The 25228-nt window shown below is 38.4% G+C and overlaps 1 protein-coding gene across 2 annotated transcripts in view; it reads right to left on the bottom strand.

Moving 5' to 3' along the window:
- Window positions 1–14765, bottom strand: part of LOC136255861 (uncharacterized) — a 34120-nt gene extending 19355 nt beyond the window's left edge. Inside the window, exons 1-4 of one of the 2 annotated variants that reach the window (XM_066048754.1) lie at window positions 14571–14765; window positions 14092–14507; window positions 13984–14038; window positions 13356–13691 (exon numbers count right to left, since the gene is read on the bottom strand). In XM_066048754.1, coding sequence (XP_065904826.1) covers window positions 13356–13691; window positions 13984–14038; window positions 14092–14507; window positions 14571–14688 — 925 coding nt within the window. In that variant the 5' untranslated portion in view covers window positions 14689–14765. Of the gene's footprint in view, window positions 1–13355; window positions 13692–13983; window positions 14039–14091 lie in introns of both variants that reach the window. The other variant, XM_066048753.1, reaches the window with a different exon arrangement.
- Window positions 14766–25228: the final 10463 nt, after the last annotated feature.

Genomic DNA, 25228 nt, shown 5'->3' with positions numbered 1-25228 from the left:
GCCATTTCATCGTTCTTGCGTTACTTTTGATGATACTACATCCTCTGTGTGGTTTTGCTCTATTTGTACATGTGCTAGTGGTATTCGTTAGTGCCTCAGCAAACATAACAAACATCTTTGGAACATGTTTTTGTAACGAAGGTTTTAGGATTTTTCTACAATAGTAATTTGAACTAGCTATGGGATTCAGGCACCTTATTATGAAAACAATATACATGTATCCTGGATGAGTTTCACTGCAATCAAAATCATACTGTAGCCAGAATGTGCATGGTCAGCTAATTACATAACTACATGAAGGGTAGTAACTGTAGCATCTTTGCATGGTCCATGCAGTAGCTGAGATTCACCCCTAGCAGCCCAGTTACAGTAGCTTATATAGCCAGAATCTACCCTAATATTCAACCTAAATTTCATGTCAGTCCATTTATCATTCAATAAATCACATCTGAATGTGAAAAGCTCTTGGAGGGGAGTGCCATTATGGCCTGAATTAAAAAATATCCCTTGACTGTTCTATTAGAGTATCTCAATCTTCCATGAAGGGTCCCATTCTTACGCTCATGAATAAACGATAATCTACAATAAGTCCATCTCGGAGTTAATAGCACACATGATCCTCGAGGGTCACGTAATTCAGTGTAATTAATACCCCAACAGATCACGTGATGAGTGCCGGAAGAATAACTGTTACTCCGGGACCGGACGAATAGCAACTACCATTTATTTACTCCATTATAGAATTTTATTACATCACAAGTTATTCTGTAGGGAGTTCAGCTGCAAACAGTTAATCTTATAGACAGTTCAGCAAGAAGACAGTCACCATGTGGAGAGTTAAGCAAATATAGAGATTCAGAACATTACAAGTCACACTGAAGAAAGTTCAGCTATAAACAAGTCATGCACTCTGTAGAGAATTCAGCTACAATTAAGTCACTCTCTAGAGAATTCAGTTACACAGAATTCTGCTACACACAAGTCACTGTGGAGAGAGTTCAGCTACAAACAAATTACCCTTTAGAGTGATCAGCTACAAACAAAACACTTTGCAGGGTGTTCAACTGCAACAAATCAATTACCTTTAGAGCGATCAGCAATGAACAAATCAACACAAATCTACCTGTAGAGAGATCAGCTAGAAACAAATCACCCTGAAGAGAGTTCAGCTACAAAAAATCACCCTGTAGAGACATCAGCTAGAAACTAGACACAATGTAAGGAGTTCAGCTACAAGCAATCACCCTGTAGAGAGTTCAGCTAAAACAAATCAACCTGCAGAGAGTTCAGCTACAAACAGATTACCTGTAGAGAGATCGGCTACAAACAAATCAACCTGCAGAGAGATCAGCTATATACACACAAATCAACTTGTAGAGAGATCAGCTACAAACAAATCACCCTGTAGAGAGATCAGCTAGAAACTACACACAATGTAAGGAGTTCAGCTATAAACAAATCACCCTGTAGAGAGATCAGCTACAAACTAGACACAAAGTAAGGAGTTCAGCTACAAGCAAATTACCCTGTAGAGAGTTCATCTACAAACAAATCAACCTGTAGAGCAATCAGCTAGAAACAAATCACCCTGAAGAGAGGTCAGCTACAAAAAATCACCCTGTAGAGAGATCAGCTAGAAACAAATCACCCTGAAGAGAGGTCAGCTACAAAAAAATCACCCTGTAGAGAGATCAGCTACAAACAAATTGCCCTGTAGAGAGATCGGCTACAAACAAATCAACCTGCAGAGAGATCAGCTACACACAAATCAACTTGTAGAGAGTTCAGCTACAAACAAATTACCCTGTAGAGAGATCGGCTACAAACAAATCAGCCTGTAGAGAGTTCAGCTAAAACAAATCAACCTGCAGAGAGATCAACTACAAACAAATCACCTTATAGAGAGTTCAGCTACAAACAAATTACCCTATAGAGAGATCGGCTACAAACAAATCAACCTGCAGAGAGATCAGCTACACACAAATCAACTTGTAGAGAGATCAATTACAAACAAATCACCCTGTAGAGAGATCAGCTAGAAACTACACACAATGTAATGAGTTCAGCTACAAATAAATCACCTTATAGAGAGTTCAGCTACAAACAAATCACTCTGTAGAGAGATCAGCTAGAAACTGGACACAATGTAAGGAGTTCAGCTACAAGCAAATCACCCTTTAGTGAGTTCAGCTACAAACAAATCAACCTGCAGTGAGATCACCTACAAAAAAAGCACCTTGTACAGAGTTCAGCTACAAACAAATTACCCTGTAGAGAGATCGGCTACAAACAAATCAACCAGTAGAAAGATCAGCTACACACAAATCAACTTGTAGAGAGATCAGCTACAAACAAATCACCCTGTAGAGAGATCAGCTAGAAACTAGTCACAATGTAAGGAGTTCAGCTACAAGTAAATCACCCTGTAGAGAGTTCAGCTAAAACAAATCAACCTGCAGAGAGATCAGCTACAAATAAATCACTTTATAAACAGTTCAGCTACAAACAAATTACCTTGTAGAGAGATCGGCTGCAAATTAATCAACCTGCAGAGAGATCAGCTACACACAAATCAACTTGTAGAGAGATCAGCTACAAACAAATCACCCTGTAGAGAGATCAGCTAGAAACTAGATACAATGCAAGGAGTTCAGCTACAAGCAAAATCACCCTTTAGTGAGTTCAGCTACAAACAAATCAACCTGCAGTGAGATCACCCACAAAAACGCACTTGTACAGAGTTCAGTTACAAACAAATCACCCTGTAGAGAGATCAGGTAGAAGAATTCACCTTGTAGAGAGTTCATTTACAAAGAAACCATCATATAGAGAGTTCAGCTACAAAGAAATTACCCCGTAGAGAGTTCAGCTAGAAGAAGTCACCTTGTAAAGAGTTTAGCTACAAACAAACCATCATGTACAGAGTTCAGCTACAAAGAAACCACCTGTACAGAATTCAACTACAAACAAATCACCCTGTATAGAGATCAGCTAGAAGAAGTTACCTTGTAGATAGTTCAGCTACAACAATTCACCCTGTAGAAAGATCAGCTAGAAGAAGTCACCTTGTAGAGTGTTCAGTTACAAAGAAACCATCATGTAGAGAGTTCAGCCGCAAACAAATCACTCTGTAGAGAGTTCAGCTACAAAGAAACCGCCATGTAGAGAGTTCAGCCTCACCTAGTAGAGAATTCAACTACAACAAATCACCCTGTAGAGAAGAAGTTACCTTGTAGAGAGTTCAGCTACAAAGAAACCACCATGTAGAGAGTTTAGCTGCAAACAATTCACCTGTAGAAAGTTCAGCTAGAAACAAATCACCCCGTAGAGAGATCAACTGGACGAAGTCACCTTGTAAAGAGTTCAGCTACAAAGAAACCATCATGTAGAGAGTTCAGCTGCAAACAAATCACCCTGCAGAGAGTTCAGCTACAAAAAAATCACCCTGTAGAGAGTTCAGCTAGACGAAGTCACCTTATAGAGAGTTCAGCTACAAAGAAACCATCATGTAGAGAGTTCGGCTATAAAGACACCACCATGTAGAGAGTTTAGCTGCAAACAAATCACCTGTTACAGAGAGTTCAGCTACAAAGAAACCATCCTGTATATAGTTCAGCTACATTTCAAGTCACCCAGTAGAGAGATCAGCTGCAAAAAAAATCCTGTGGGGAATAATGAGCATGTAATAAATATATGTATATAATTTGTATAATTACTAATAAAATCAAAAATAATTGAAGTACTAAAATTCTTCTTTAAGTTCTTTTCTTCTTCCTGTGGTAAAGAAAAAAACACATGGGTTAAAAAAAGCCCCAAAGCCAGCCATAGGCCGGCTTTGCAGTATACAAATACAAAAAGAAGTGATATCTAATCAAAAACAGCCAAGCTGTAAAAAAAGGTGCGGCCCCCATAAAGGCCATGGTGAAAAAAGATGTGAAATCCAAGGTGGCGGCCAAGAAATGGCTGTGATGGTAGGTTAATGGTTACATTTTAATAACGGCAATTCAGGTGAATTTTGTGCCGCTTGGTCTTGGCACCAAATTCACCTGAATTGTTGTTATTAAAATGTAACCATTAACCTACCATCACAGCCATTTCTTGGCCGCCACCTTGGATTTCACATCTTTTTTCACCATGGCCTTTATGGGGGCCGCACCTTTTTTTACAGCTTGGCTGTTTTTGATTAGATATAATTTATATTACATAGACTCATCAATGGAAATTCTAGACTGCTCTAGAACATTCTATGTGCGTTGCATTAGAAGTGCTCAGAAAAATGCACACTGTATTAGAGTACTATACACAAAAATATTAATAAGTAGTCAAATAAAATAGGTTATACACCAAACATACATATGAGTCACGTGATCCAGAAAAGATACATGAGTTTGTTACTGTGGCATGAAATGGTGACTGTGCACTTCTTCATTTAGCCTCTAGCCTTGCAACTGTGATCAGGCAGGTGGGTGGGCAGGCAGGCAGGCAGGCAGGCAGGCAGGCAGGCAGGCAGGCAGGCAGGCAGGCAGGCAGGCAGGCAGGCAGGCAGGCAGGCAGGCAGGCAGACCAAATGCAGGTTTTATGATTTAAAAATAATTCAATATTTGGTTTTCTTATTTTAAGTCTGGATTTGATGCTAGATGCACTAAGATTCTTCCTTAAAGGTACTTTTACAACAAACAAGTACAATGAAAAATTATGTAGGAATTTTAAGTAATAGTTAAACTAAGAATTACACAGGTCTATGAAATTTAGTAACTTGATGACCCTGTGTTGTGACACCTGAGCGAAGCAAAGGCGCTGCTACTACTACAGGGCCTGAGGAATACTAAATTATGTAGACTGCTGTGGTCTAAAGTACCTATTTAGACCGTTTATGTAGCTGTTGTTCCTTAACACTCCTGACAGTTGCTTGTAACAGAGAAATGTAACATTAATAAGTAGAAACAAGCCAACAGTTAAATTAATTTTCAGGTAGCAATGCATTGCCAGCGCTACCAGTGGAGGTGCATGTAATAAACATGATGAAACATGAAAAGGGTCTAAGTAACTTAGACACCTCCAAAGTCCACCACAAAAGTCAATTAAGGTTCATAGTGAAACAACCTACACCTGAAAATATACTAGTGGACATTTAATCCCTAATTCAGTCTAATGTAATTCTTAATTCAGTCTATATGGATTAAATGTCCACTAGTACGTATATCTTCAGGTGTAGGCAACCTCACTTCTTTTTGTGCCTATGATCCCTAATCAAACTTAAAAATTTTAATTTTTCCTTGTATACTTGTACAATGAATGACCTTAATATCAATACTAATCGACCAGTGAGAATATCTATAACAGCATGAGTCCTTTTGTAGACAAAAAATGATATTAAATATTGTATTGCATTCCAGTATCCACAGCCTCCGAATGCAAGAACCATAGTTTGAATATCACATCAAAATTATTTGAATGCAAAAATGATATTAGATTGGCATGGTTGACTGTTACTCTATTTAATATCGAAAAAATAAAAACAACAACAGACAGGCAGCTCAATATAAAAATTGTCAAAAAACGTATTTGGTCTGCCTGCCTGCCTCACTATCTCACTGCCTGACCACCATCACTAGGCTAGAAGCCAAATGAAGCAGCACATGGCCACCATTTTATACCACAACAACAAACTCATGGGTGCAATGGGAAGTGCTTTTTGTGGTTCTGATTAATGTTTTCAATTAAACGGTCATCTTCTTTATGCCATACTAAGGCATCAAATTTCTGTATCGACACTTTCCTTGAAAGAGCATATTTAGACACCATGAAACTATCTGAGGCATTTAATGAACTGTATCCCTGGTACTATTGGGTAGCTGAGCATACAGTATATATAACAATTGCACCTCTTAAATGATCTAAACACACCACCACACCTCTAATAATTGGTGCCCCTTAATGATCTAACTCTGTAGAAAACAAGGTCATCCCTTAGCTTAATCTACTGCATAGCTAAGTAGCAAGATCAAGATACTCTAATATAGCAGTTACAACCACTTGTGTATTTCATAGCTATGCTCTAACAAAAAGTTAATTGATTATTATATAATTATCCCTTTCACCGCTGAATTTTCCGGCGGACCATAGAGTCTGCTACAAATTGCGCTATACAAGCTTAACTGTACACTATAGTACTTAGTTACCATACCTCTAAGTAATCGCTATAGACTAAGGACCTCGACTAGGTTGTTTTTGTTTACGTAAATAAAACCGATAAGTAATTACAAGACAACAAAACTGAAAAATATGGTAAAAGCAGCTTACATAAGTAGTTAGTTACAAATAAAGTTGCTGCAGGTACGTAAGTATTACAGTCCATACAACTATTCTAAACAGTCTCCTTACTGAGCGATTGTTTCTTCGGCTAGTTTCTTCAAGATTTATCCCAAATCTTGTATCATGCATGCGTATACGCACACGAGCGAATCACACCACACTTCTGAAAAACAGCCGATGGTGATCCTTGGCTGTCTTAGCCTATCAATAACAATCCAGTGGACTTCAAAACGTGACTATCAACTCGAGGATGCATGACAGTAATCTTTTCTAACAAGAAAAACTTTGCGATATTATGTAACAAACCCGCAATAGTGCGTGAAGGATCCGGCTATCCCAGAAATGGGACCTCTGTGGGCGTGCGCGTTTCAGGGTAAGCGCATCATACTATGAAACGCATGATAGAAGTGGTAGCGCATTAGAATTGTACTCAAAGTGCCTTTTATAGCGTCAAACCAGATAAACCCAGTTGAAGCGGTGAAAGGGTTAATAAACTAGTGCAATAAAAAATAATTAATTTAAAAAGGAAGTAGGGTTCCAGTGATAAAAAGTAGTGAAACAAGAGTTGATGGTACGTAGCTATGAGGAAAATCTTTACTTGCTATTGTAGAAATGTGGGAAAATCCCTCTACTTTGGCATTGAAAAGATGGTGGAAACATGGTAATTTAGAGATTTCCCACATTGCTACAATGCCAACCAGGTAAGGATTTTCCCTCATAGCTACCATCATCTCTTAATTGTTTCACTACTTTTTATTGTTGGAACCTTGCTTAATTTTTAAGTTAATAATTTTTAATCCACTACTTAGCCAATTATGTACGTTGAGAAACTTTAGATGGGTTAATTTATAACTCATCTGCATTGTGAAATAAGTAGGTGCACTAACATGTTCAAAAATGACTAGTTTTACTATCCCTGAAGGGAGAGGTTCTATATACATACATGTAGTACTGTGATGCCCTAGAACACAATCATAAAAATTTCTCGTTTTTCTGCTGTATCTCCTAGCGGATCAGAGCTACACAAATCAGCTATAGGGTACTGGTATATCACTATCAGAATGTTAAGTACTCTCCCTCTGTCGGTTTCTAAAACTATGTTTAGACCTGCTATAATGCCAAGGGTGGTGGCAAGGATTGGTAAGCAGGGTATATAGTTGTAGCTATGCTAAGGCACATCGATTAGCATACATTTTGTCTTTGTATCAAGACACACGATAGTGTGTCGTGCGGCCCAAGAAGCCGGCGCGCCACACCGTGAGTATATTAACAGGAAGAAAGAAAACGCAATTTTCACACCTATGTAGCTCTGTGATTCCTAATCCGATTGGAACCAAATTTGCTAGAGACGTGCCGCCCAGTTAGGGGAGTCTACATACCAAATTTGAAGAAAATCGCTCCAGCCATTTCCGAGATACGAGCGAACAAAATTTCGTTTTAATTTCTTCGTTTTTTTCTTCTTCTTCTTCTTCATTTCGCACACTTCGCAAAATTCGCCATAAAACACGAACGCGTGCTCGGATTGGGCTGAAATTTGGTACACTTAAAGGGCTCATTAAGGCGGATCTCTGTACCAACTTTGGTAGGAATCCGATGAACATTCACGGAGTTATGACGGATTATTTGCGTAAAATAAGGTCGAAAGTCTGTCACGCCTACAGGGTAAACCCATTGGAGGAATCAGTTGAAAATTGATATGTGGATGGAGCAACCATCGTAGGAGTGCCTTTTTGTGGTTTGAAAGGAATCGGGATAAAGACCATGGAGATATGACACAAAACCCAACCTGTGACAAAATTACGCGATCGATTTTTATGAATAAAAAAACTATTAGTTTTCGTGTCTACCAGGAAAACCGCTTAGAGCAACGAGCTGAAAATCAGTATGTAGCTGGAATAATCATCATAGAAAGTTCTTGCAGTAGTACAGAAGAATCGCATTACAAATCACTGAGTTATGATTCGAAAGGCAACTACGTGCAGCAAATGCGAGATCGAGATACTCTAATAGAACAGTCACCCTAATAAAGCATTCAGCTGCATGTATAATTTACACAGTTATATTACATTGCAAGTTATTCTGTAGGGAATTCAGCTACAAACAAGTCACCCTGTAGTCAGATCAGCTAGAAGAAGGTACCTAATAGAGAGTTCAGCTACAAAGAAGCCATCATATAGAGAGTTCAGCTCAAATAAATCACCCTGTAGAGAATTCAGCTACAAACAAATTGCCCTGTAGAGAGATCAGCTAGAAGAAGTTACCTTGTAGAGAGTTCAGTTACAAAGAAACAATCATGCAAAGAGTATAGCTGCAAACAAATCACCCAGTAGAAAGTTCCGCTATGAACAGATCACACTATAGAGAGTTCAGTTAGAAACAAGTCATCCTGTAGAGAGATCAGCTAGAAGAAGTCACATTGTAGAGAGTTCAGTTACAAAGAAACAATCATGCAAAGAGTTTAGCTGCAAACAAATCACCCAGTAGAAAGTTCCGCTATGAACAGATCACACTATAGAGAGTTCAGTTAGAAACAAGTCATCCTGTAGAGAGATCAGCTAGAAGAAGTCACATTGTAGAGAGTTCAGTTACAAAGAAACAATCATGCAAAGAGTTTAGCTGCAAACAAATCACCCAGTACAAAGTTCCGCTATGAACAGATAACACTGTAAAGAGTTCAGTTAGAAACAAGTCATCCTGTAGATAGATCAGCTAGAAGAAGTCACTTTGTAGAGAGTTCAGCTACAAAGAAACCACCATGTAAGAGAGTTCAGATGCAAACAAATCACCTGTAGAGAGTTCAGCTAGGAACAAGTCATTCTGTACAGAGATCAGCTAGAAACAAGTCACCCTGTAGAGAGTTCAGCTAGAAGAAGTTACATTGTAGAGAGTTCAGCTACAAAGAAACTACCATGTAGAGAGTTCAGCTGCAAACAAATTGCCCTGTAGAGAATTCAGCTACAAACAAATCACCCTGTACAAAGATCAGCTAGAAGAAGTTACCTTGTAGAGAGTTCAGCTACAAACAAATCACCCTGTAGAGGGTTCAGCTACAAACAAGTCACCCTGTAGAGAGTTCAGCTAGAAGAAGTTACATTGTAGAGAGTTCAGCTACAAAGAAACTACCATGTAGAGAGTTCAGCTGCAAACAAATTGCCCTGTAGAGAATTCAGCTCCAAACCAATCACCCTGTAGAAAGATCAGCTAGAAGAAGTTACCTTGTAGAGAGTTCAGCTACAAACAAATCACCCTGTACAGAGTTCAGCTAGAAACAAGTCACCCTGTAGAGAGATCAGCTAGAAACAAGTCACCCGTAGAGAGTTCAGCTAGAAGAAGTTACATTGTAGAGAGTTCAGCTACAAAGAAACTACCATGTAGAGAGTTCAGCAGCAAACAAATCGCCCTGTAGAGAATTCAGCTACAAACAAATCACCCTGTAGAAAGATCAGCTAGAAGAAGTTACCTTGTAGAGAGTTCAGCTACAAACAAGTCACCCTGTAGAGAGTTCAGCTAGAAGAAGTTACATTGTAGAGAGTTCAGCTACAAAGAAACTACCATGTAGAGAGTTCAGCAGCAAACAAATTGCCCTGTAGAGAATTCAGCTACAGACAAATCACCTTGTAGAAAGATCAGCTAGAAGAAGTTGCCTTGTAGAGAGTTCAGTTACAAACAAATCACCCTGTAGAGAGTTCAGCTAGAAACAAGTCACCCTGTAGAGAGATCAGCTAGAAACAAGTCACCCTGTAGAGAGTTCAGCTAGAAGAAGTTACATTGTAGAGAGTTCAGCTACAAAGAAACTACCATGTAGAGAGTTTAGCTGCAAACAAATTTCCCTGTAGAGAATTCAGCTACAAACAAATCACCCTGTACAAAGATCATCTAGAAGAAGTTACATTGTAGAGAGTTCAGCTACAAACAAATCACCCTGTAGAGAGTTCAGCTACAAACAAGTCACCCTGTAGAGAGATCAGCTAGAAACAAGTCACCCGTAGAGAGTTCAGCTAGAAGAAGTTACATTGTAGAGTGTTCAGCTACAAAGAAACTAACATGTAGAGAGTTCAGCAGCAAACAAATCGCCCTGTAGAGAATTCAGCTACAAACAAATCACCCTGTAGAAAGATCAGCTAGAAGAAGTTACCTTGTAGAGAGTTCAGCTACAAACAAGTCATCCTGTAGAGAGTTCAGCTAGAAACAAGTCACCCTGTAGAGAGATCAGCTAGAAACAAGTCACCCGTAGAGAGTTCAGCTAGAAGAAGTTACATTGTAGAGAGTTCAGCTACAAAGAAACTACCATGTAGAGAGTTCAGCAGCAAACAAATCGCCCTGTAGAGAATTCAGCTACAAACAAATCACCCTGTAGAAAGATCAGCTAGAAGAAGTTACCTTGTAGAGAGTTCAGCTACAAACAAGTCACCCTGTAGAGAGTTCAGCTAGAAACAAGTCACCCTGTAGAGAGATCAGCTAGAAACAAGTCACCCTGTAGAGAGTTCAGCTAGAAGAAGTTACATTGTAGAGAGTTCAGCTACAAAGAAACTACCATGTAGAGAGTTCAGCTGCAAACAAATTGCCCTGTAGAGAATTTAGCTACAAACAAATCACCCTGTACAAAGATCAGCTAGAAGAAGTTACCTTGTAGAGAGTTCAGCTACAAACAAATCACCCTGTAGAGGGTTCAGCTACAAACAAGTCACCCTGTAGAGAGTTCAGCTAGAAGAAGTTACATTGTAGAGAGTTCAGCTACAAAGAAACTACCATGTAGAGAGTTCAGCTGCAAACAAATTGCCCTGTAGAGAATTCAGCTACAAACAAATCATCCTGTAGAAAGATCATCTAGAAGAAGTTACCTTGTAGAGAGTTCAGCTACAAACAAATCACCCTGTAGAGAGTTCAGCTAGAAACAAGTTACCCTGTGGAGAGTTCAGCTAGAAGAAGTTACATTGTAGAGAGTTCAGCTACAAAGAAACTACAATGTAGAGAGTTCAGCTGCAAACAAATTTCCCTGTAGAGACAAACAAATCACCCTGTAGAAAGATCAGTTAGAAGAAGTTACCTTGTAGAGAGCTCAGCTAGAAACAAATCACCCTGTAGAGAGTTCAGCTAGAAACAAGTCACCCTGTAGAGAGTTCAGCTAGAAGAAGTTACATTGTAGAGAGTTCAGCTACAAAGAAACTACCATGTAGAGAGTTCAGCTGCAAACAAATTGCCCTGTAGAGACAAACAAATCACCCTGTAGAAAGATCAGCTAGAAGATGTTACCTTGTAGAGAATTCAGTTACAAACAAATCACCCTGTAGAGAGTTCAGCTAGAAACAAGTTACACTGTAGAGAGATCAGCTAGAAACAAGTCACCCTGTAGAGAGTTCAGCTAGAAGAAGTCCCATTGTAGAGAGTTCAGCTACAAAGAAACTACCATGTAGAGAGTTCAGCTGCAAACAAATTGGCCTGTAGAGAATTCAGCTACAAACAAATCACCCTGTAGAAAGATCAGCTAGAAGAAATTACCTTGTAGAGAATTCAGCTACAAACAAATCATCCTGTAGAGAGTTCAGCTACAAACAAGTCATCCGGTAGAGAGATCAGCTAGAAGGATCACCTTGCAGAGAGGTCAGCTACAAAGAAATCATCCTGCTTCATCTTTTCTTCTTCCTGTAGTAAAGAAAAAATGACAGGTTAAAAAGCCCTAAAGCCGGCCATAGGCCGGCTTTGGGGTATACAAATACAAAAAGAAGTGAAATCTAATCCGAAACAGCCAAGCTGTAAAAAAAGAGTGCGGCCCTGAGAAAGGCTATGGTGAAAAAAGATGTGAAATCCAAGGTGGCGGCCAAGAAATGGCTGTGATGGTAGGTTAATGGTAAAAATTTTAATAACAACAATTCAGGTGAATTTGGTGCCGCTAGGTCTTGGCACAAAATTCACTTGAATTGTCGTTATTAAAATTTTTACCATTAACCTACCATCACAGCCATTTCTTGGCCGCCACCTTGGATTTCACATCTTTTTTCACCATAGCCTTTCTCAGGGCCGCACTCTTTTTTTACAGCTTGGCTGTTTTGGATTAGATAAGTAATTCCATAAAACCTTCTCTCAGCTGTGTTTGACTGTTTTATTAGGTAAGGTACATGGTTGCTCTTGTAAAGCATTTCCTTTCAAAAATACAGAAGGCAACCAGCCAGATTGGGTCACCCACGTCATCCGGGTCACATTTTGTCTTGGTCATCCCTGTTTAATAGAATATCCAGGTCTAACCCAGATTGGATCACGTGTGCAATGAATTGATTAGTTTGACAAACACAGATGTGTCATAGTCTAGTCCTGCTGCAGCCCAGCTTCTTTTCATGAGCCATGGCCACTTCTTGGGATTACTATCTGTAGGCAGCCTTGCCCATGTATCAGTAGTATTAAATGCAGGTCTATAGGTATGCACGGATCCATGTCTGTTGCTGTCTGCATGCTTTATAATACATGGAGCCATGCCCACTAATCAATTGTTATTGTACAAGACAGTATAGTGTTGTGATAGGTCAGTTTCTCTCATGAGCCATGTCCACTTCAGTATTGGGAGTGTGTCTTTCTGTTTGTAAACATACGTGGAGCCAAGCCAATTTAGCAGCAAAAGAAGCTTAGGAGGATGTATTTGTACATTGTTCCAATTCTACTGTATATACTTGAGCAAATTAACAGCAGTATTTGGTGAACTTTCACTTGTGAAATACCATTACTAAATCAGGTGCAGCACAATGTAACTTTGTGTCACCAACGAACATTGCTCTTATATCACAACACTTTCATGCAATCTAAACTGCAATTGTCATGTTTCTTTCTATCAATGTATTATACCACTCAAAGTTCACAGTTTTAAAAGACACTTAGTTTTTTGTACTTGACACTTAAAGCAGATTGATCGCGGAGATTTTAAATCTAAAATCATACTCATGTATGTACATCTGAAAACGTAATTCTTTCCCAGCCTTCCTTGCCCCAAATATACATTTTCATCCACTCTAGCTACTGATTAGCACAATAATTAGTACAATAAAGTATACCTTGTTTATAAACTGTAGAATTTGCAGACTGCTTCTCTTCACATTTACGTTTGATTTCTGCTGATAGTGTCTCAGCAGCATCAGTCCCATAATGTTCCATAATCAATAGCATTTTATAAAATATCTCAGTGTTGCCATTCTGTATTTGAAGTAATACTTTATCGAGTATAAGTTGAGCTGCAGCTTGAGAGGTTGAAGAATGAACAATTTTGTCATTATCTGCGAGTGAGATAACTTTCTCTGACACAAAATAAGGAGACAAATCACAAACTGGTAAAATTTTTAACAGTTTGTTATGGTAGCGCTTCATTAGAACGTATTCTGGTGACTGATCACCTGCAAAAACAGGAAAATAAATACACACCATATACTCATGTACAACGATATAGTGTTGTAGTACATATTTTAATCTACCTATTCTAGATATTATTTAATGAAACAAAGCTGTTTTGACAAGTATATACAAGTGTACAGATATAGTTTATTGAAGTTATATAGAATAGCACACTAGTAAACACTACAATGGTAGTTAGTGACCAATCTATTACATATATAATATGCAAGTTACAATTTTTACATCAGCACTTTAACAACACTGCTACATATTGTATATGTACTGTATACATACCAGGTTTTGGTGGTATTTGAGCATTCTTTGAATCCACTTGAGAACTTTTTTTCACCTGCAATTTATAAGTGATGTAGCTATGTAAACGAATACAATACATGTGTTCACCTCTACAATGTGAGAATGCTTCAACGCAGTTGTAACTATACTTCCATATTTACACAGTGCATAATCAAAAGGAGGAGTCAGCCTAGTGATTGCTGCAATGTGTTCTTCTCTCATCTCACCACATTTACAATGAAAACCATAGCGGATCCTTCCATTATTATAACTTAGCTGTTCACAAACTGCTGCCAATGCACTAGATAGAATGTCCTGGACTGATAAATGTACAGGACACTGCTGGTAATAATCAGCTTTCTGATGTCTTATTTGAACTTCAAAGTAGGATAATTTGTCCAATAATGATAAGAAATATGCACCGGGTAAGCAAAATGTGATCAAATTACTGCATGTATGATGAATGTCTTTTTGAGCAAGAACATGGTTCCAACCTTGTGGTAGTTGTTGCAGAAGTTGAACAACTAAGCAGCAGAAAAATCCTCTTGGCAAGAGGTTGGATACAAACTGAATCAAAAGAGGTTCACCTTGAAGGCAACTGTATTGCGATATCAACTCATCTCCCTCTGACTTGCTAATGTAAATTGGTAATACATAGGGAATGAAATAATCCTGTTCATTACGGTCCGTGTAGTTTCCCGCCATCTCCAATACTCATAACGCAGCGCGCGAAGCGCCTATTACCTTTCACTTTTGGTCATTAGGGACTAAGGTTATTGTAATTCGTGAAATACTGTTTCTAATATCCCAGTGGTCAAACGTATAGGACATTATGTTGGGGTGTCAAGATGTTCAACACTACGAAAAAAGTGTTCACAAGGTAAGCTGTGCATGTATAAAGCTGTGGCAGGGTGTGGGTTCATTTGTGTGTCGGTTTTATTTTTTGCGAGTGTAACGGAAAGTATTCCAAATAATGTTCACCATTAGTCTGATCGCTTAGTAACGATATATAGAGGGAAACATGGATGGTGAAAATGGTATTCAAGCGCCCAGTAGAAAGTTGTAAACCGGATGCGTCTATGGCTATGCTTCATGTAAAAATCTTTTGTTTCTCGGGCCAAAATCAGCCAAGTACAGCGATAATTTTGCTAGCTGAAAAGTTATTTTGTGAGTCAACCAATGTAGGCTGTGCCATCTGTCAGTAACCAATGATACGGAGTGCTTCTCCTGCGTGACGAGCTTAATAAGTAACTGGCCACGTCTTTGATATTTTTAATATATTATAGCATTACTCCTGAAAGTGTAGACTTGACCTATTGTACCCGTATCAAAGTTACCCAGCACCTACCCCAGGTTAGATAGTAGTGGGGATTGCAAGGTATGGCTCTATTGTTTCGTAGTACTTAAAATATTGTGGTCGTTATTGCATTATGAAAGCCCTGTTTGTGCAATGCGAGATGCAAGCACCTATTTCCAATGTTGGACTGCTTCAAAAATTCCAGCTTCTATAATTAGAGCCATCACTTTTGTCCTGGTATATACGTGGTAGCCAAGTGTGCAAACTATTGGAGACTCCTCTGTGTAGTCTAGCCATAGTTACATTCAGTAAGCTGAAAAAGCGCCTGGGCATGATTTGAGTGTGCCAATAATTGATAAAAAATACACTGTGCACAATTAACTGTAGACTATGTAGTCCTTTAGAACTGGTAGCCATCCATGTGCAACGTGAGGTATGATAAAGTGAATCAAACACTTAGTTGATGTGCTTATTATGAAATTATCCAGCTACAAGTTTTATGTGTCTTCCTCTTTTGTGAAATTTTATACAGCAAAATGCTTGCGGCATACAGTATATGAGCCCTCGGGATAACTACTGTGTTATGATCCCCTACTATTTAGACCATTCCAAGTGGTAGTCATGTTTCTGGTCCACCTCCGACATCCAAATTGTATAATTGCAATTTTTATCATTATTGGTGGTGTACATGTGTGGATGATGTCGTATAAGTAAGTGACTGTGTTACATATAGTTTTATTTCACGTGTAAGCAATTGGAGAGGTGGTTTTAAATCCCTTTACTATTAGTCGTCTTAAAAGGGTACTGTAGCCATGTACTAAACTATTAAGAAATGACAGTTTGATTTGTGTACAGCAGAGCCTCGGTTATCCAAACTACAATGTGTCTGAGGAAATGGATAAAGTGTTCAGATAAGTGAATATTTCAGATAACTGAAGGCCATACATTTGTGTACAGAGCTCTGTTGAAATACTCTAATAGAACATACACTTGTACTCAAAATACTCTAATAGAACAGTCATTTCCCATTTCGGATAAACGAGGGTCGGATAACCGAGAGTCTACTATACTTGTCAGCACCATGCCACCTTCAGGCTACATAAGGGATGACATATGTATCATTATTGTTTGTATAGGAAGAAGAAGGTACTTGTCATATTCCATTGTGTCCCTCGGCTACCTAGCACTTTATAATAAGCAACCTATAATAGCTTACAATTGCAATATCCTTAGGGACTGGCCTGTAATGTTGCAGGAATTTTGCAAGTGCAGCACTTTCATCAGAAAAATAGAGTGTTGGTGAATGAAACTGTCAATTTGCTACTAACATTAAAGTCAATTTGTTATGCAGAGTTTTTTGGGTGCTCTTTAGGGGAAGCCCCTGAGGTGGTGCATATATATATACACCAAAAAGTGAGTGTATTATAATTATAATAGGTCCATACATGGCTTCTGAGGCAGACCCATGTTCCAGGTGCTAAATTAGCCCAGCCTATTATACTGATCTATTATACCTACAGGTGACTACTACTATGTGTAATAAAAAATCACAAAATTTACAAGTACCTACTTAGCTCTGACTGTTTTAATGGAATAGATGGCGACTGCTTTATTGGAGTTTCTCAGTAAATGGGCAATATCTGAACCCCAGTTATACATATGGTGACTCACATGTATTTACAATATACATGACTTGTGTGGGGTAGTGCTTTATGCCATTGTGGACCTAGCCTCACTACCTGAAAACATGTCATCAAAGTGCTTATGGCAAACACTGAGGTCCGTAATTCATGCTATGCAGTTTTGCAACATTCAATAGTCCTGCCCTGTAGTAAAGTATTTTTTTGTTAACCAAATTCTGTATCAGTAAGTATGCTAGTACGTAGTAGGAGGAATCACAAAGGGTTGGATGTATACCCACCTCCTAAAAATAATAACCAGAAACAATAACCGTCTTTTATTCTTTTAACATAAAAAGTGATTTGTGGGTAGCACACTAATGGCTTCATGTATTGGCTAGACAGCACATATGTCATAATGTTCGTACAGCATCTCTTGCATTCAAAGTGAGTACATTGATTCCTGATCTCCTAGTATTTGGAGTACGCATTATTCTTGCATTTTGTAGTCTAATACAGGTATGTCTGGCATCACTCTTTCCATTATTATGGCATATTATGACAGATTATGTTACGAAAGTAATCCTTAGTAAAGAAGTGAAGGTTTGAGTAGGGATCATGGCAATAAAAAGTGCTGAAACAGGAAGGTCACTTAAGTGTAGGTTAGAGACATAGCACGAGGATATTCGTGGGTCTTAAAAAGTCAGTTGAAGATACGAGGTCGTGGTCTCTAATTGACTTTGAAAATGTGGGGTTATATATATCCGCATATAAATGGAGTCATCAAATTATTTGTTGTTTTAAGTTTGTCACACTACTGTTGAAGACTAAGCATGTTTTTGTTGATATGCTGAAGAAATCGAAGCTCGCACGCACATGCCTTTGATTGCACTGCTTTCAAGACAGACTTGCCACAGAGGGAAAGCACGGTGAGTCGACAAGTTGTTGCCAGTGTCTATAGAATCAAAGCTGTGTTAAGAACAGGTAAATACAATACAGTTTGAAGGATGCAGCTTGAGTTAATTACAAAGACGACGAGTTGTAAAACTGTGGCACGACACTGACATGAAGACCATGCAGGCATGATTTAAATTATGGCTCACACTAACGCTACAGGTAACGAAAAATAACCGTTCTACAGTGAAGCTTACCTATTTAGGTCCTTGTAATAGTTCAGTACAAGGTGATAGAGGCTTAAAATACTCTAGAAAACAAATGTGCGCTAAAAGGAATTTTCCGGGACTTGTCCGTTCATTGTAACAAACAAAGCTGCAACGTTAGACTCATTCTCCCACAACCAAATTCATTTAGGTGTGCTCATAAAAGGAATGGAGTCACCCATTGCGGGCTGTTAGCCTTGGGAGAGCAAAGCAACTGAGTGATCAAAAGTGTGATGTCCTGAGATATTTCTGCTAGCAGGTCTCTTAGTGGGTTTATAGACCTCATTATCTTCCAAAGATCAAAGCATTCTATGCATATCATTTTCTATTGTGCACTAGTATCTGCAGATGTAGGTGATGTCACTTGTTTCATGTCTTTTATTTTATGCTACCTAGCTATTTTTACTTGTTACATGGATTTGTATAATGTCACACAGTCTTACTAGTACGTATAAACTCTGAGGAGCCATGATACTGCCATGTGGGCCACAAGCTTGCTATGTATGGAGGCTATTTTGTGACAATCCAAGCTATCTTCTGTAGTGTACCATATGCATATGCATACAGTACAACAGTCAGAAAAGATTTGTAACTGCTTTTAAGTGGTCTGACATTTTGTCCGATTGCAACCCATCATAATTTTAATGTTGCATGTGCTTTATGGAGCATACATATATAGGCATGTAAAAATAGAGGGATAGTGTGCCCCCTCCCCCTCTCAGAAGCATTTCCTTCAGCAGCTAAAAATGCTATATCTCAGGGTATTTTCTAGGATATACTAAGGGGCCAGGGGTACACTACATGATAAAGTTACTGTGGAGTATCAAAAGCACACTCCAAATGGTCATAGCCATAGCCCCCAGGAAATTTTGAGAACTTAGCTTCCTGAGATTTAGTAGCAATTTTGACTTAAAATCGTATGAAGATCTCATCACACAATAGCTGTATAGAAACACTGATAAATATAGCCATGATATGGCCTCAGGATGCTAACCTGGAGAAATTACATAGGTGACTGTTCTATTAGAGTATCACAATCTTATATTTTTTATTTATTAGGACTTTACAGCACAAGTGCTGAAGGTCTGTAGGACACGTGGTCCTACAACCTGTTTAGAGGTGTGTTCGAAAAGAAATCCATGACTGGACCTGGACAGCCTTGAACTTGCAGCCATCTGATTTGTACTCAAACGCTTACAGGAGTCTGCCAGACATTCAGGATGTTTTCTCCTTGATATGTTCATGTATCTATATCCAGAGGAATCCCAGAGAGTATCTTATGAAATATTTCACACCCTGCGCAGTGCAAAGCACAAGCCTTCTGGGGGCATGCCCCGCCAGTTAAATAGCCTATAGTTGTAGTGGTGCTTCCATTGTGCAATCCAGACAATTAAGTATGCTCTCATGAAGCCTTATAGGTGGCACGTTCCTTGCTGATAAGACATTCAGATCTACACACTCATTATTGCCAGTTGCTTATTGCTCACTCTAACAGCATACTCTACCAGAACACTACTGCTTTGATGCTAAAAGGCTAATAAGTACCTTCAAAAGTATCACAGGATAACCAAGAATTTTAACCACGAAACAGCTGTCTTGAGTAAATATTGAACAATGCTTTCTTCTCTTAGGACTCAGCCGCTCGTGCTAGCACAATAGCAAGGAACACAGTTTAATGCCTCAACTCAGAGAACTTCGACTATTAAATGAAACAAAGATAGTAGTTATAATAAGAACACTAATGTAACTGTCGAAAACGGAATGACTTATCTCAGGCAACACTACCCTGAATTGTCCGATATATGCCCATCTGAAGCAACACCAAACTGATGTTTTAGTCTTTTCACTGACCAACTCCAAGATCTACAACCGAAAGAAAATAACTAAATCACATCACACTTAAAACAAAAATCCCCGTTGGTCTCTGTACCATTGACCGGTGAGATCTGACCAGACTCGACACCGACACACAAAACAAGCTTCATCATATGTATACCACAACTATCAGTATAATATAAAGGCATTATTCATTTTAAACTGCTCCAATTTGACTCATGAAATTACCTGATAGCCAGCACAACAAGCTACTGATGTGTTACCAATGAATCAAAGCCTTACGTATATGTTAAAGCATAGCCGCGAGTTCGCCTCGTGCTTTATTAGCATCGAGGCCAAGCACCGAGTACTTTATTTTTCATATAGCAAGAGCAAGGCTATGCTTTAAATGATTTATGGAACTTTCTAGTCGTGTAGCTTCACCATACACTAGGACTCGTAATTAACAAGCGTTGCACGAACTATTAGCAGCCTGAACGCACACAAACTAGTTTAACAAAGTAACTCATGCATATTTCACCATAGTTTGGCATAGTAGACGTTCATCGCGTCTTTTGGCAGGTTTTGCTCGCAACCCACAATCGATTCTATTGTGAGTCACATGGTGAAGTATTTCCGTGACATCTCCAGGACTTGTCCGTTTACATTAACAAACGTAACAGCAACGTTACCTTCTCCCACCCATCATCGAAGCATTTAGGTATGTCTATAAAAGCAATCCAGTGGTAGAACTCGTATTGGCTGGGGTGATTGATCACTCAGCGCGGCGAGGCTATCAGCCTTCACCGGCTTGGGTGATTAGTCATACTGGCGCGAGCCCCGTAGGCTATTAGCCTACACTAAGACACGTGGGCAACTGTGCTTTATTGCCCACAAAGAGTGCTTTATTGAACGAATAAAGCACTCTTTGCGGTTCAATAAAGCACTCTTTGTGGTCGATGAAGCAGTTGGCCGGCTGAGAGTGTACTTTATGAAATTTAAAGTACACTTTTTCCTTTGATCTCGCCCACGAAAAGTTCTATAAATGATGATAATACAGACGAAAAAAAAAAGAAAAAGAAACTAAAACTACACGGCTTTAGATCTGAGTCAAGGTTCAGCAGAAGCCAGTGAAACAAAAATCATCCTTAATTTTTGACCATGTCTCATATGTTCAAAGTAAGTGAATTGATTGCAGAGATGATTGTCGTGCTGCTTTGTAGTGTAAATGAGCAGAATATTGCTAAAATGAAGCAAGATTGCCTTGTTGTTTGCTAGCAATTGATGATGAGAGCATATGCACATTGAATACATGCGCAAATATGTCTGACTTCATTTTCCTTTGATGTGGAGAACAGTCCTGAGTCATCATGTTTCAGCTAGTATATTAAAAAAATTAATGAAAAAGGTATCCAAGTACTGAAACAAGAGATGATTGACTGTATCACAGCATAGCTCCATGAGAAAATCCCAACTTTTCTCCTCATCAAATAATTGTTATAAGATCACAATGTAGGGATTTTCTCACCAAATATCATCATTCGTCTCTTATGTCACTACCTTTTATCACTAAGATCTCTTCTTCATTTTAAATGATATGTTTTAGTATACTGGTTTGTTTATTTTCGTTGTCATAGCATACAGCTAGCTGTATATACTAGAGATGCAACAATATATTGATATATTGCATATCGTATCGCTTTAAGGCTGTATCGTTGTATCGATACAAAGTTAAACCGTATCGATATATTTTGTGTATCGTGATATATCGACGTATCATGGCTGTTACCATGACTGCCAATCAAATTATTGTACATTGTGGTTAAACTGAATGGTATGTAATGTTCCTCGAAGAAAAAGCAAGTCATTAATTTCCCTTAAAAACAACATACACTAATGTTTACACTCCACTTTGTATCATGCAATATATCGCTGTATCGTGATACAACAAAGACAATATATCGATACGTCTACACACTGTATCGTTGCAACTCTAGTATATACACATGTGATTGTTCTATTAGGGTGACTGCTGTATTAGAGTATCTCAAATCGACCTATAGCCTACCAAGAAGTGCTGGCAGTCTGCTGCTAATCATTTTAAATGCAACTAGACCAATAAGGGTGTGTGGCCACGATGTTTGAGTAACTGACAGATTGTTTAAAGGTGTGACATCTACATGTACGTGTGGTCTGGAACATATCCTGAAGTAGTACCAGATATCTTAGCATAGTGTGAGCACTTTAGATAATTTTGTGGCGTCTAGATATGCTGCTCAATGAAAGTGTTAATAATAGGGGTGAAATGATTGTCAAAGTTTAAGTATCCAAATATTTTTCTTATTAACAAACGAATTAACAAATGTTTCTTTAAGAATTTTCTTGAAAGGGACAAAATTACTGTGATTACTAAACCATAAATTTTTAATATAGAAATCCCTGCACATCCATGTATTTCTCTTTAAAAAACATGTTTTTTTTGTTAGCTTTTGATGAGACACTGAGTGTTCATTGAAGTGATGGCCACTCTTAAGTACACTGCAACTTCTCCCGACTACAAAGATGGCAAAAATGAGGATTGTTTTGTTTGCTACAAGCCAGCTGTATGTGGTATGATACTCATTTACATGCCTGTTGTACAAAGCTAACTGAGGAACATTGCATTTTAATTGGTAACGCCACAAACTTGTTTTACTGTTATGTGTATATACACTGTATACCTTATGTGTAAAGTGTTTAGACTGTACCATATGTGTAAGGTGTTAAGTGTCATCCATGGATGGTTTTACTCAGTGTGTGTTGTGTACTGAAAGATGTTCATGGCATGTGTAGTATAGCACGTGTTTTATTTTCAGCATATAAAAAAATTCTGTCGTGCACAGTCCAAGAATCTAAGTGTCTTTGGTCCAAACAATCTCAACCCATTCTCACCTGCAACCTGCGACGTACGGTACAACGAAAAACTTTAATGGAATAAACAATTAACAAATTTGACAAATAGGTATGAATCCCTTATTCAACTATGAAGTAAAGGTAAATGACTTTTAGTAACAAATAGTTAGTGTTTCCATCCAAGCTGATGACTTGGTAGCATATACAGTAGCGGCTATCAAAACCGATCTTGACATTGCGTCCTGCTGATCAGTAGAATGGTACAAGGGACTAACGTTCTGTTTGACAAGTATATTGTATATTAGAGAAACATTGTGTAATATATTATGAATTTAAACAACAAGATGTTTTCATGTGGGTAATCACCTTACATAACCCAGCCACACTACATACCATATGCAATAAAAGTTTCTAGGGGAGAAAACTTTGTGTTTTTTAAGGTGGCGGTCACCCACTGAAACCGCAAAGTGAAGGTCTTTTTATAAAATTCGTAACTTCATATTATTGCTGTTTAAACATCATTTCTTAGCACTGAGTAATAAAACAACTCTTACATTAACTCTGAGACTGCATACAACCCCAAGACGTAAGTGCAGTCCACCGCCACACGAGAAACTAACAACACACGTGAAAATATCATTCAGCGTCAGTTTACTCGAAACTGTTGGCCTGTCAAAGGCAATCTCTACTCGGAATCTATTCCTTGACAACACATACAGGGCCCAATGAACATAATTTAACTCTGTAGTGAAGTGTATCGATGTTGGCAGAGTTCAAAAATCTCGAAAGGAACAGAGAGTAACCAAAAGCTCCAAAAAAATCGACTGGCAATACGAAAAATCTTTATTTTCGACATGCGGCCCTGTGCCCGCTTCTGATCACTTATATTACACAACAACAGAGGTCTCCCTCACTAGTATACAAGAATAAACTGACGCAGAAAGTATTATAAACGACTCTAGCTTGCCATCCTAAACCACAGATGACATAAACCGCCAAAGTTTCGCGCGAACGACACCAACTCTTTTAAACACGGTGTCTCTACTGCTCTACTTACTTATAGGGGTTTCTTCTTTAATAAGTTTCACAGAACAACAACAAACTATTTCTTGTTGCGAAGCTCTGCAGTGTTGGGAGTAACGCGTTACATAAGTAACGCGTTACGTAATATTATTACTTTTGTGGTAACAAAGTAATATAACGAAATACGCTATGAAAACAGGTAATATAATGCAAGATACTTTACTTACAAACATAACGCGTTACCTAAGTAATCTAATTACTGTAACGAGTCTAATATGACGTAATATTATTACTAAAAGTAACGAAGTTACTAATCTCGTTAGTAATCCTCTGAGTAACGCCTAACCACAATGGAGTAACGAGGCCTATTGAATGAAGCTTATTCACTAGCTTCTTACTTATAACCAAGATTTGTACATTGTCCAACAACGCAATCATGTCACGTGATAAGGTGGTAGTTTCACACGTGACAGCTTAAGGCTGTGGACACAAAGTAATATAATATGTAATATTATTACAGTTACTTTATTTTATGGGTAATATGTAACTGTAACAATATGTAATATGTAACTAGTTACTTTTACAAAGTAACTTGCCCAACACTGAAGCTCTGGCCCTTAACACGTGAAACGGCCATTTACTATTATGTAATAATTAATCACATGATGCAACTAATGGATTCTTGTGGCGAGGTGTATGGCTTCACATTTCAAAGGCTTCAAAACCACTACTTCCAGGTGACCGCCACCTTAAAAAAGATTTTATTGTGATATTCAAGTAAACCGTAATTACTAAATGTAGCTATACATGGCTCGAGCCATGGAATTAGCAAACTGTTAGGTACAAAATTTTCTCCCTTGAAACTTTTATTGTTTACAATAGCATAACAACACACTCCACCCTCACAATACTTGCACAGAAACATACTCCATGTTACACTACATGCATCTAGCAATTTACAATGATATTTAATCATGAGTTACCAGATGCTGGGCACCTAATTTTAGGATTGCATTGATAATAGTACTGATATTACGAATACTGATATCGGGCAGCACAGATATTTGAGTGGTGTATACTGCATGTTACAAGCACTAAAGCCACCCAAGTGACCATGTAGCTGAGTGGTAAACTTCTGGAGTGCATGGCGCAGGAGTTGGCCTGTGTTTGATCCCCAATTGGTTAGGTTTAAGTATCAACTACTAAGTATTTTTAAATCAGTTTATTAGAAAGCCTGTATCAGAAATTTAATATCGGGTATCAGCGTTGGCTGTAAAATGTGGTATCGCCACAGCCCATTTGCTAAACTGTTGTGTTAATGTATTGTGGTTTAGCTGTTCAGTAACTTTCATACGTATTAAAGAAGGAATGCAGGAACACAGCATTTCAGCTCCGCTTGTAGAGAGTTTACCATATAAGTAAGATAATTAACTGTAGTG

The sequence above is a fragment of the Dysidea avara genome, chromosome 5, assembly GCF_963678975.1.
Source record: "Dysidea avara chromosome 5, odDysAvar1.4, whole genome shotgun sequence".
In the NCBI taxonomy this organism is placed as follows: Eukaryota; Metazoa; Porifera; class Demospongiae; order Dictyoceratida; family Dysideidae; genus Dysidea; species Dysidea avara.
The sequence above is the reverse complement of the archived record's forward strand: the minus strand, read 5'-3'. Positions and strand labels throughout refer to the sequence as shown.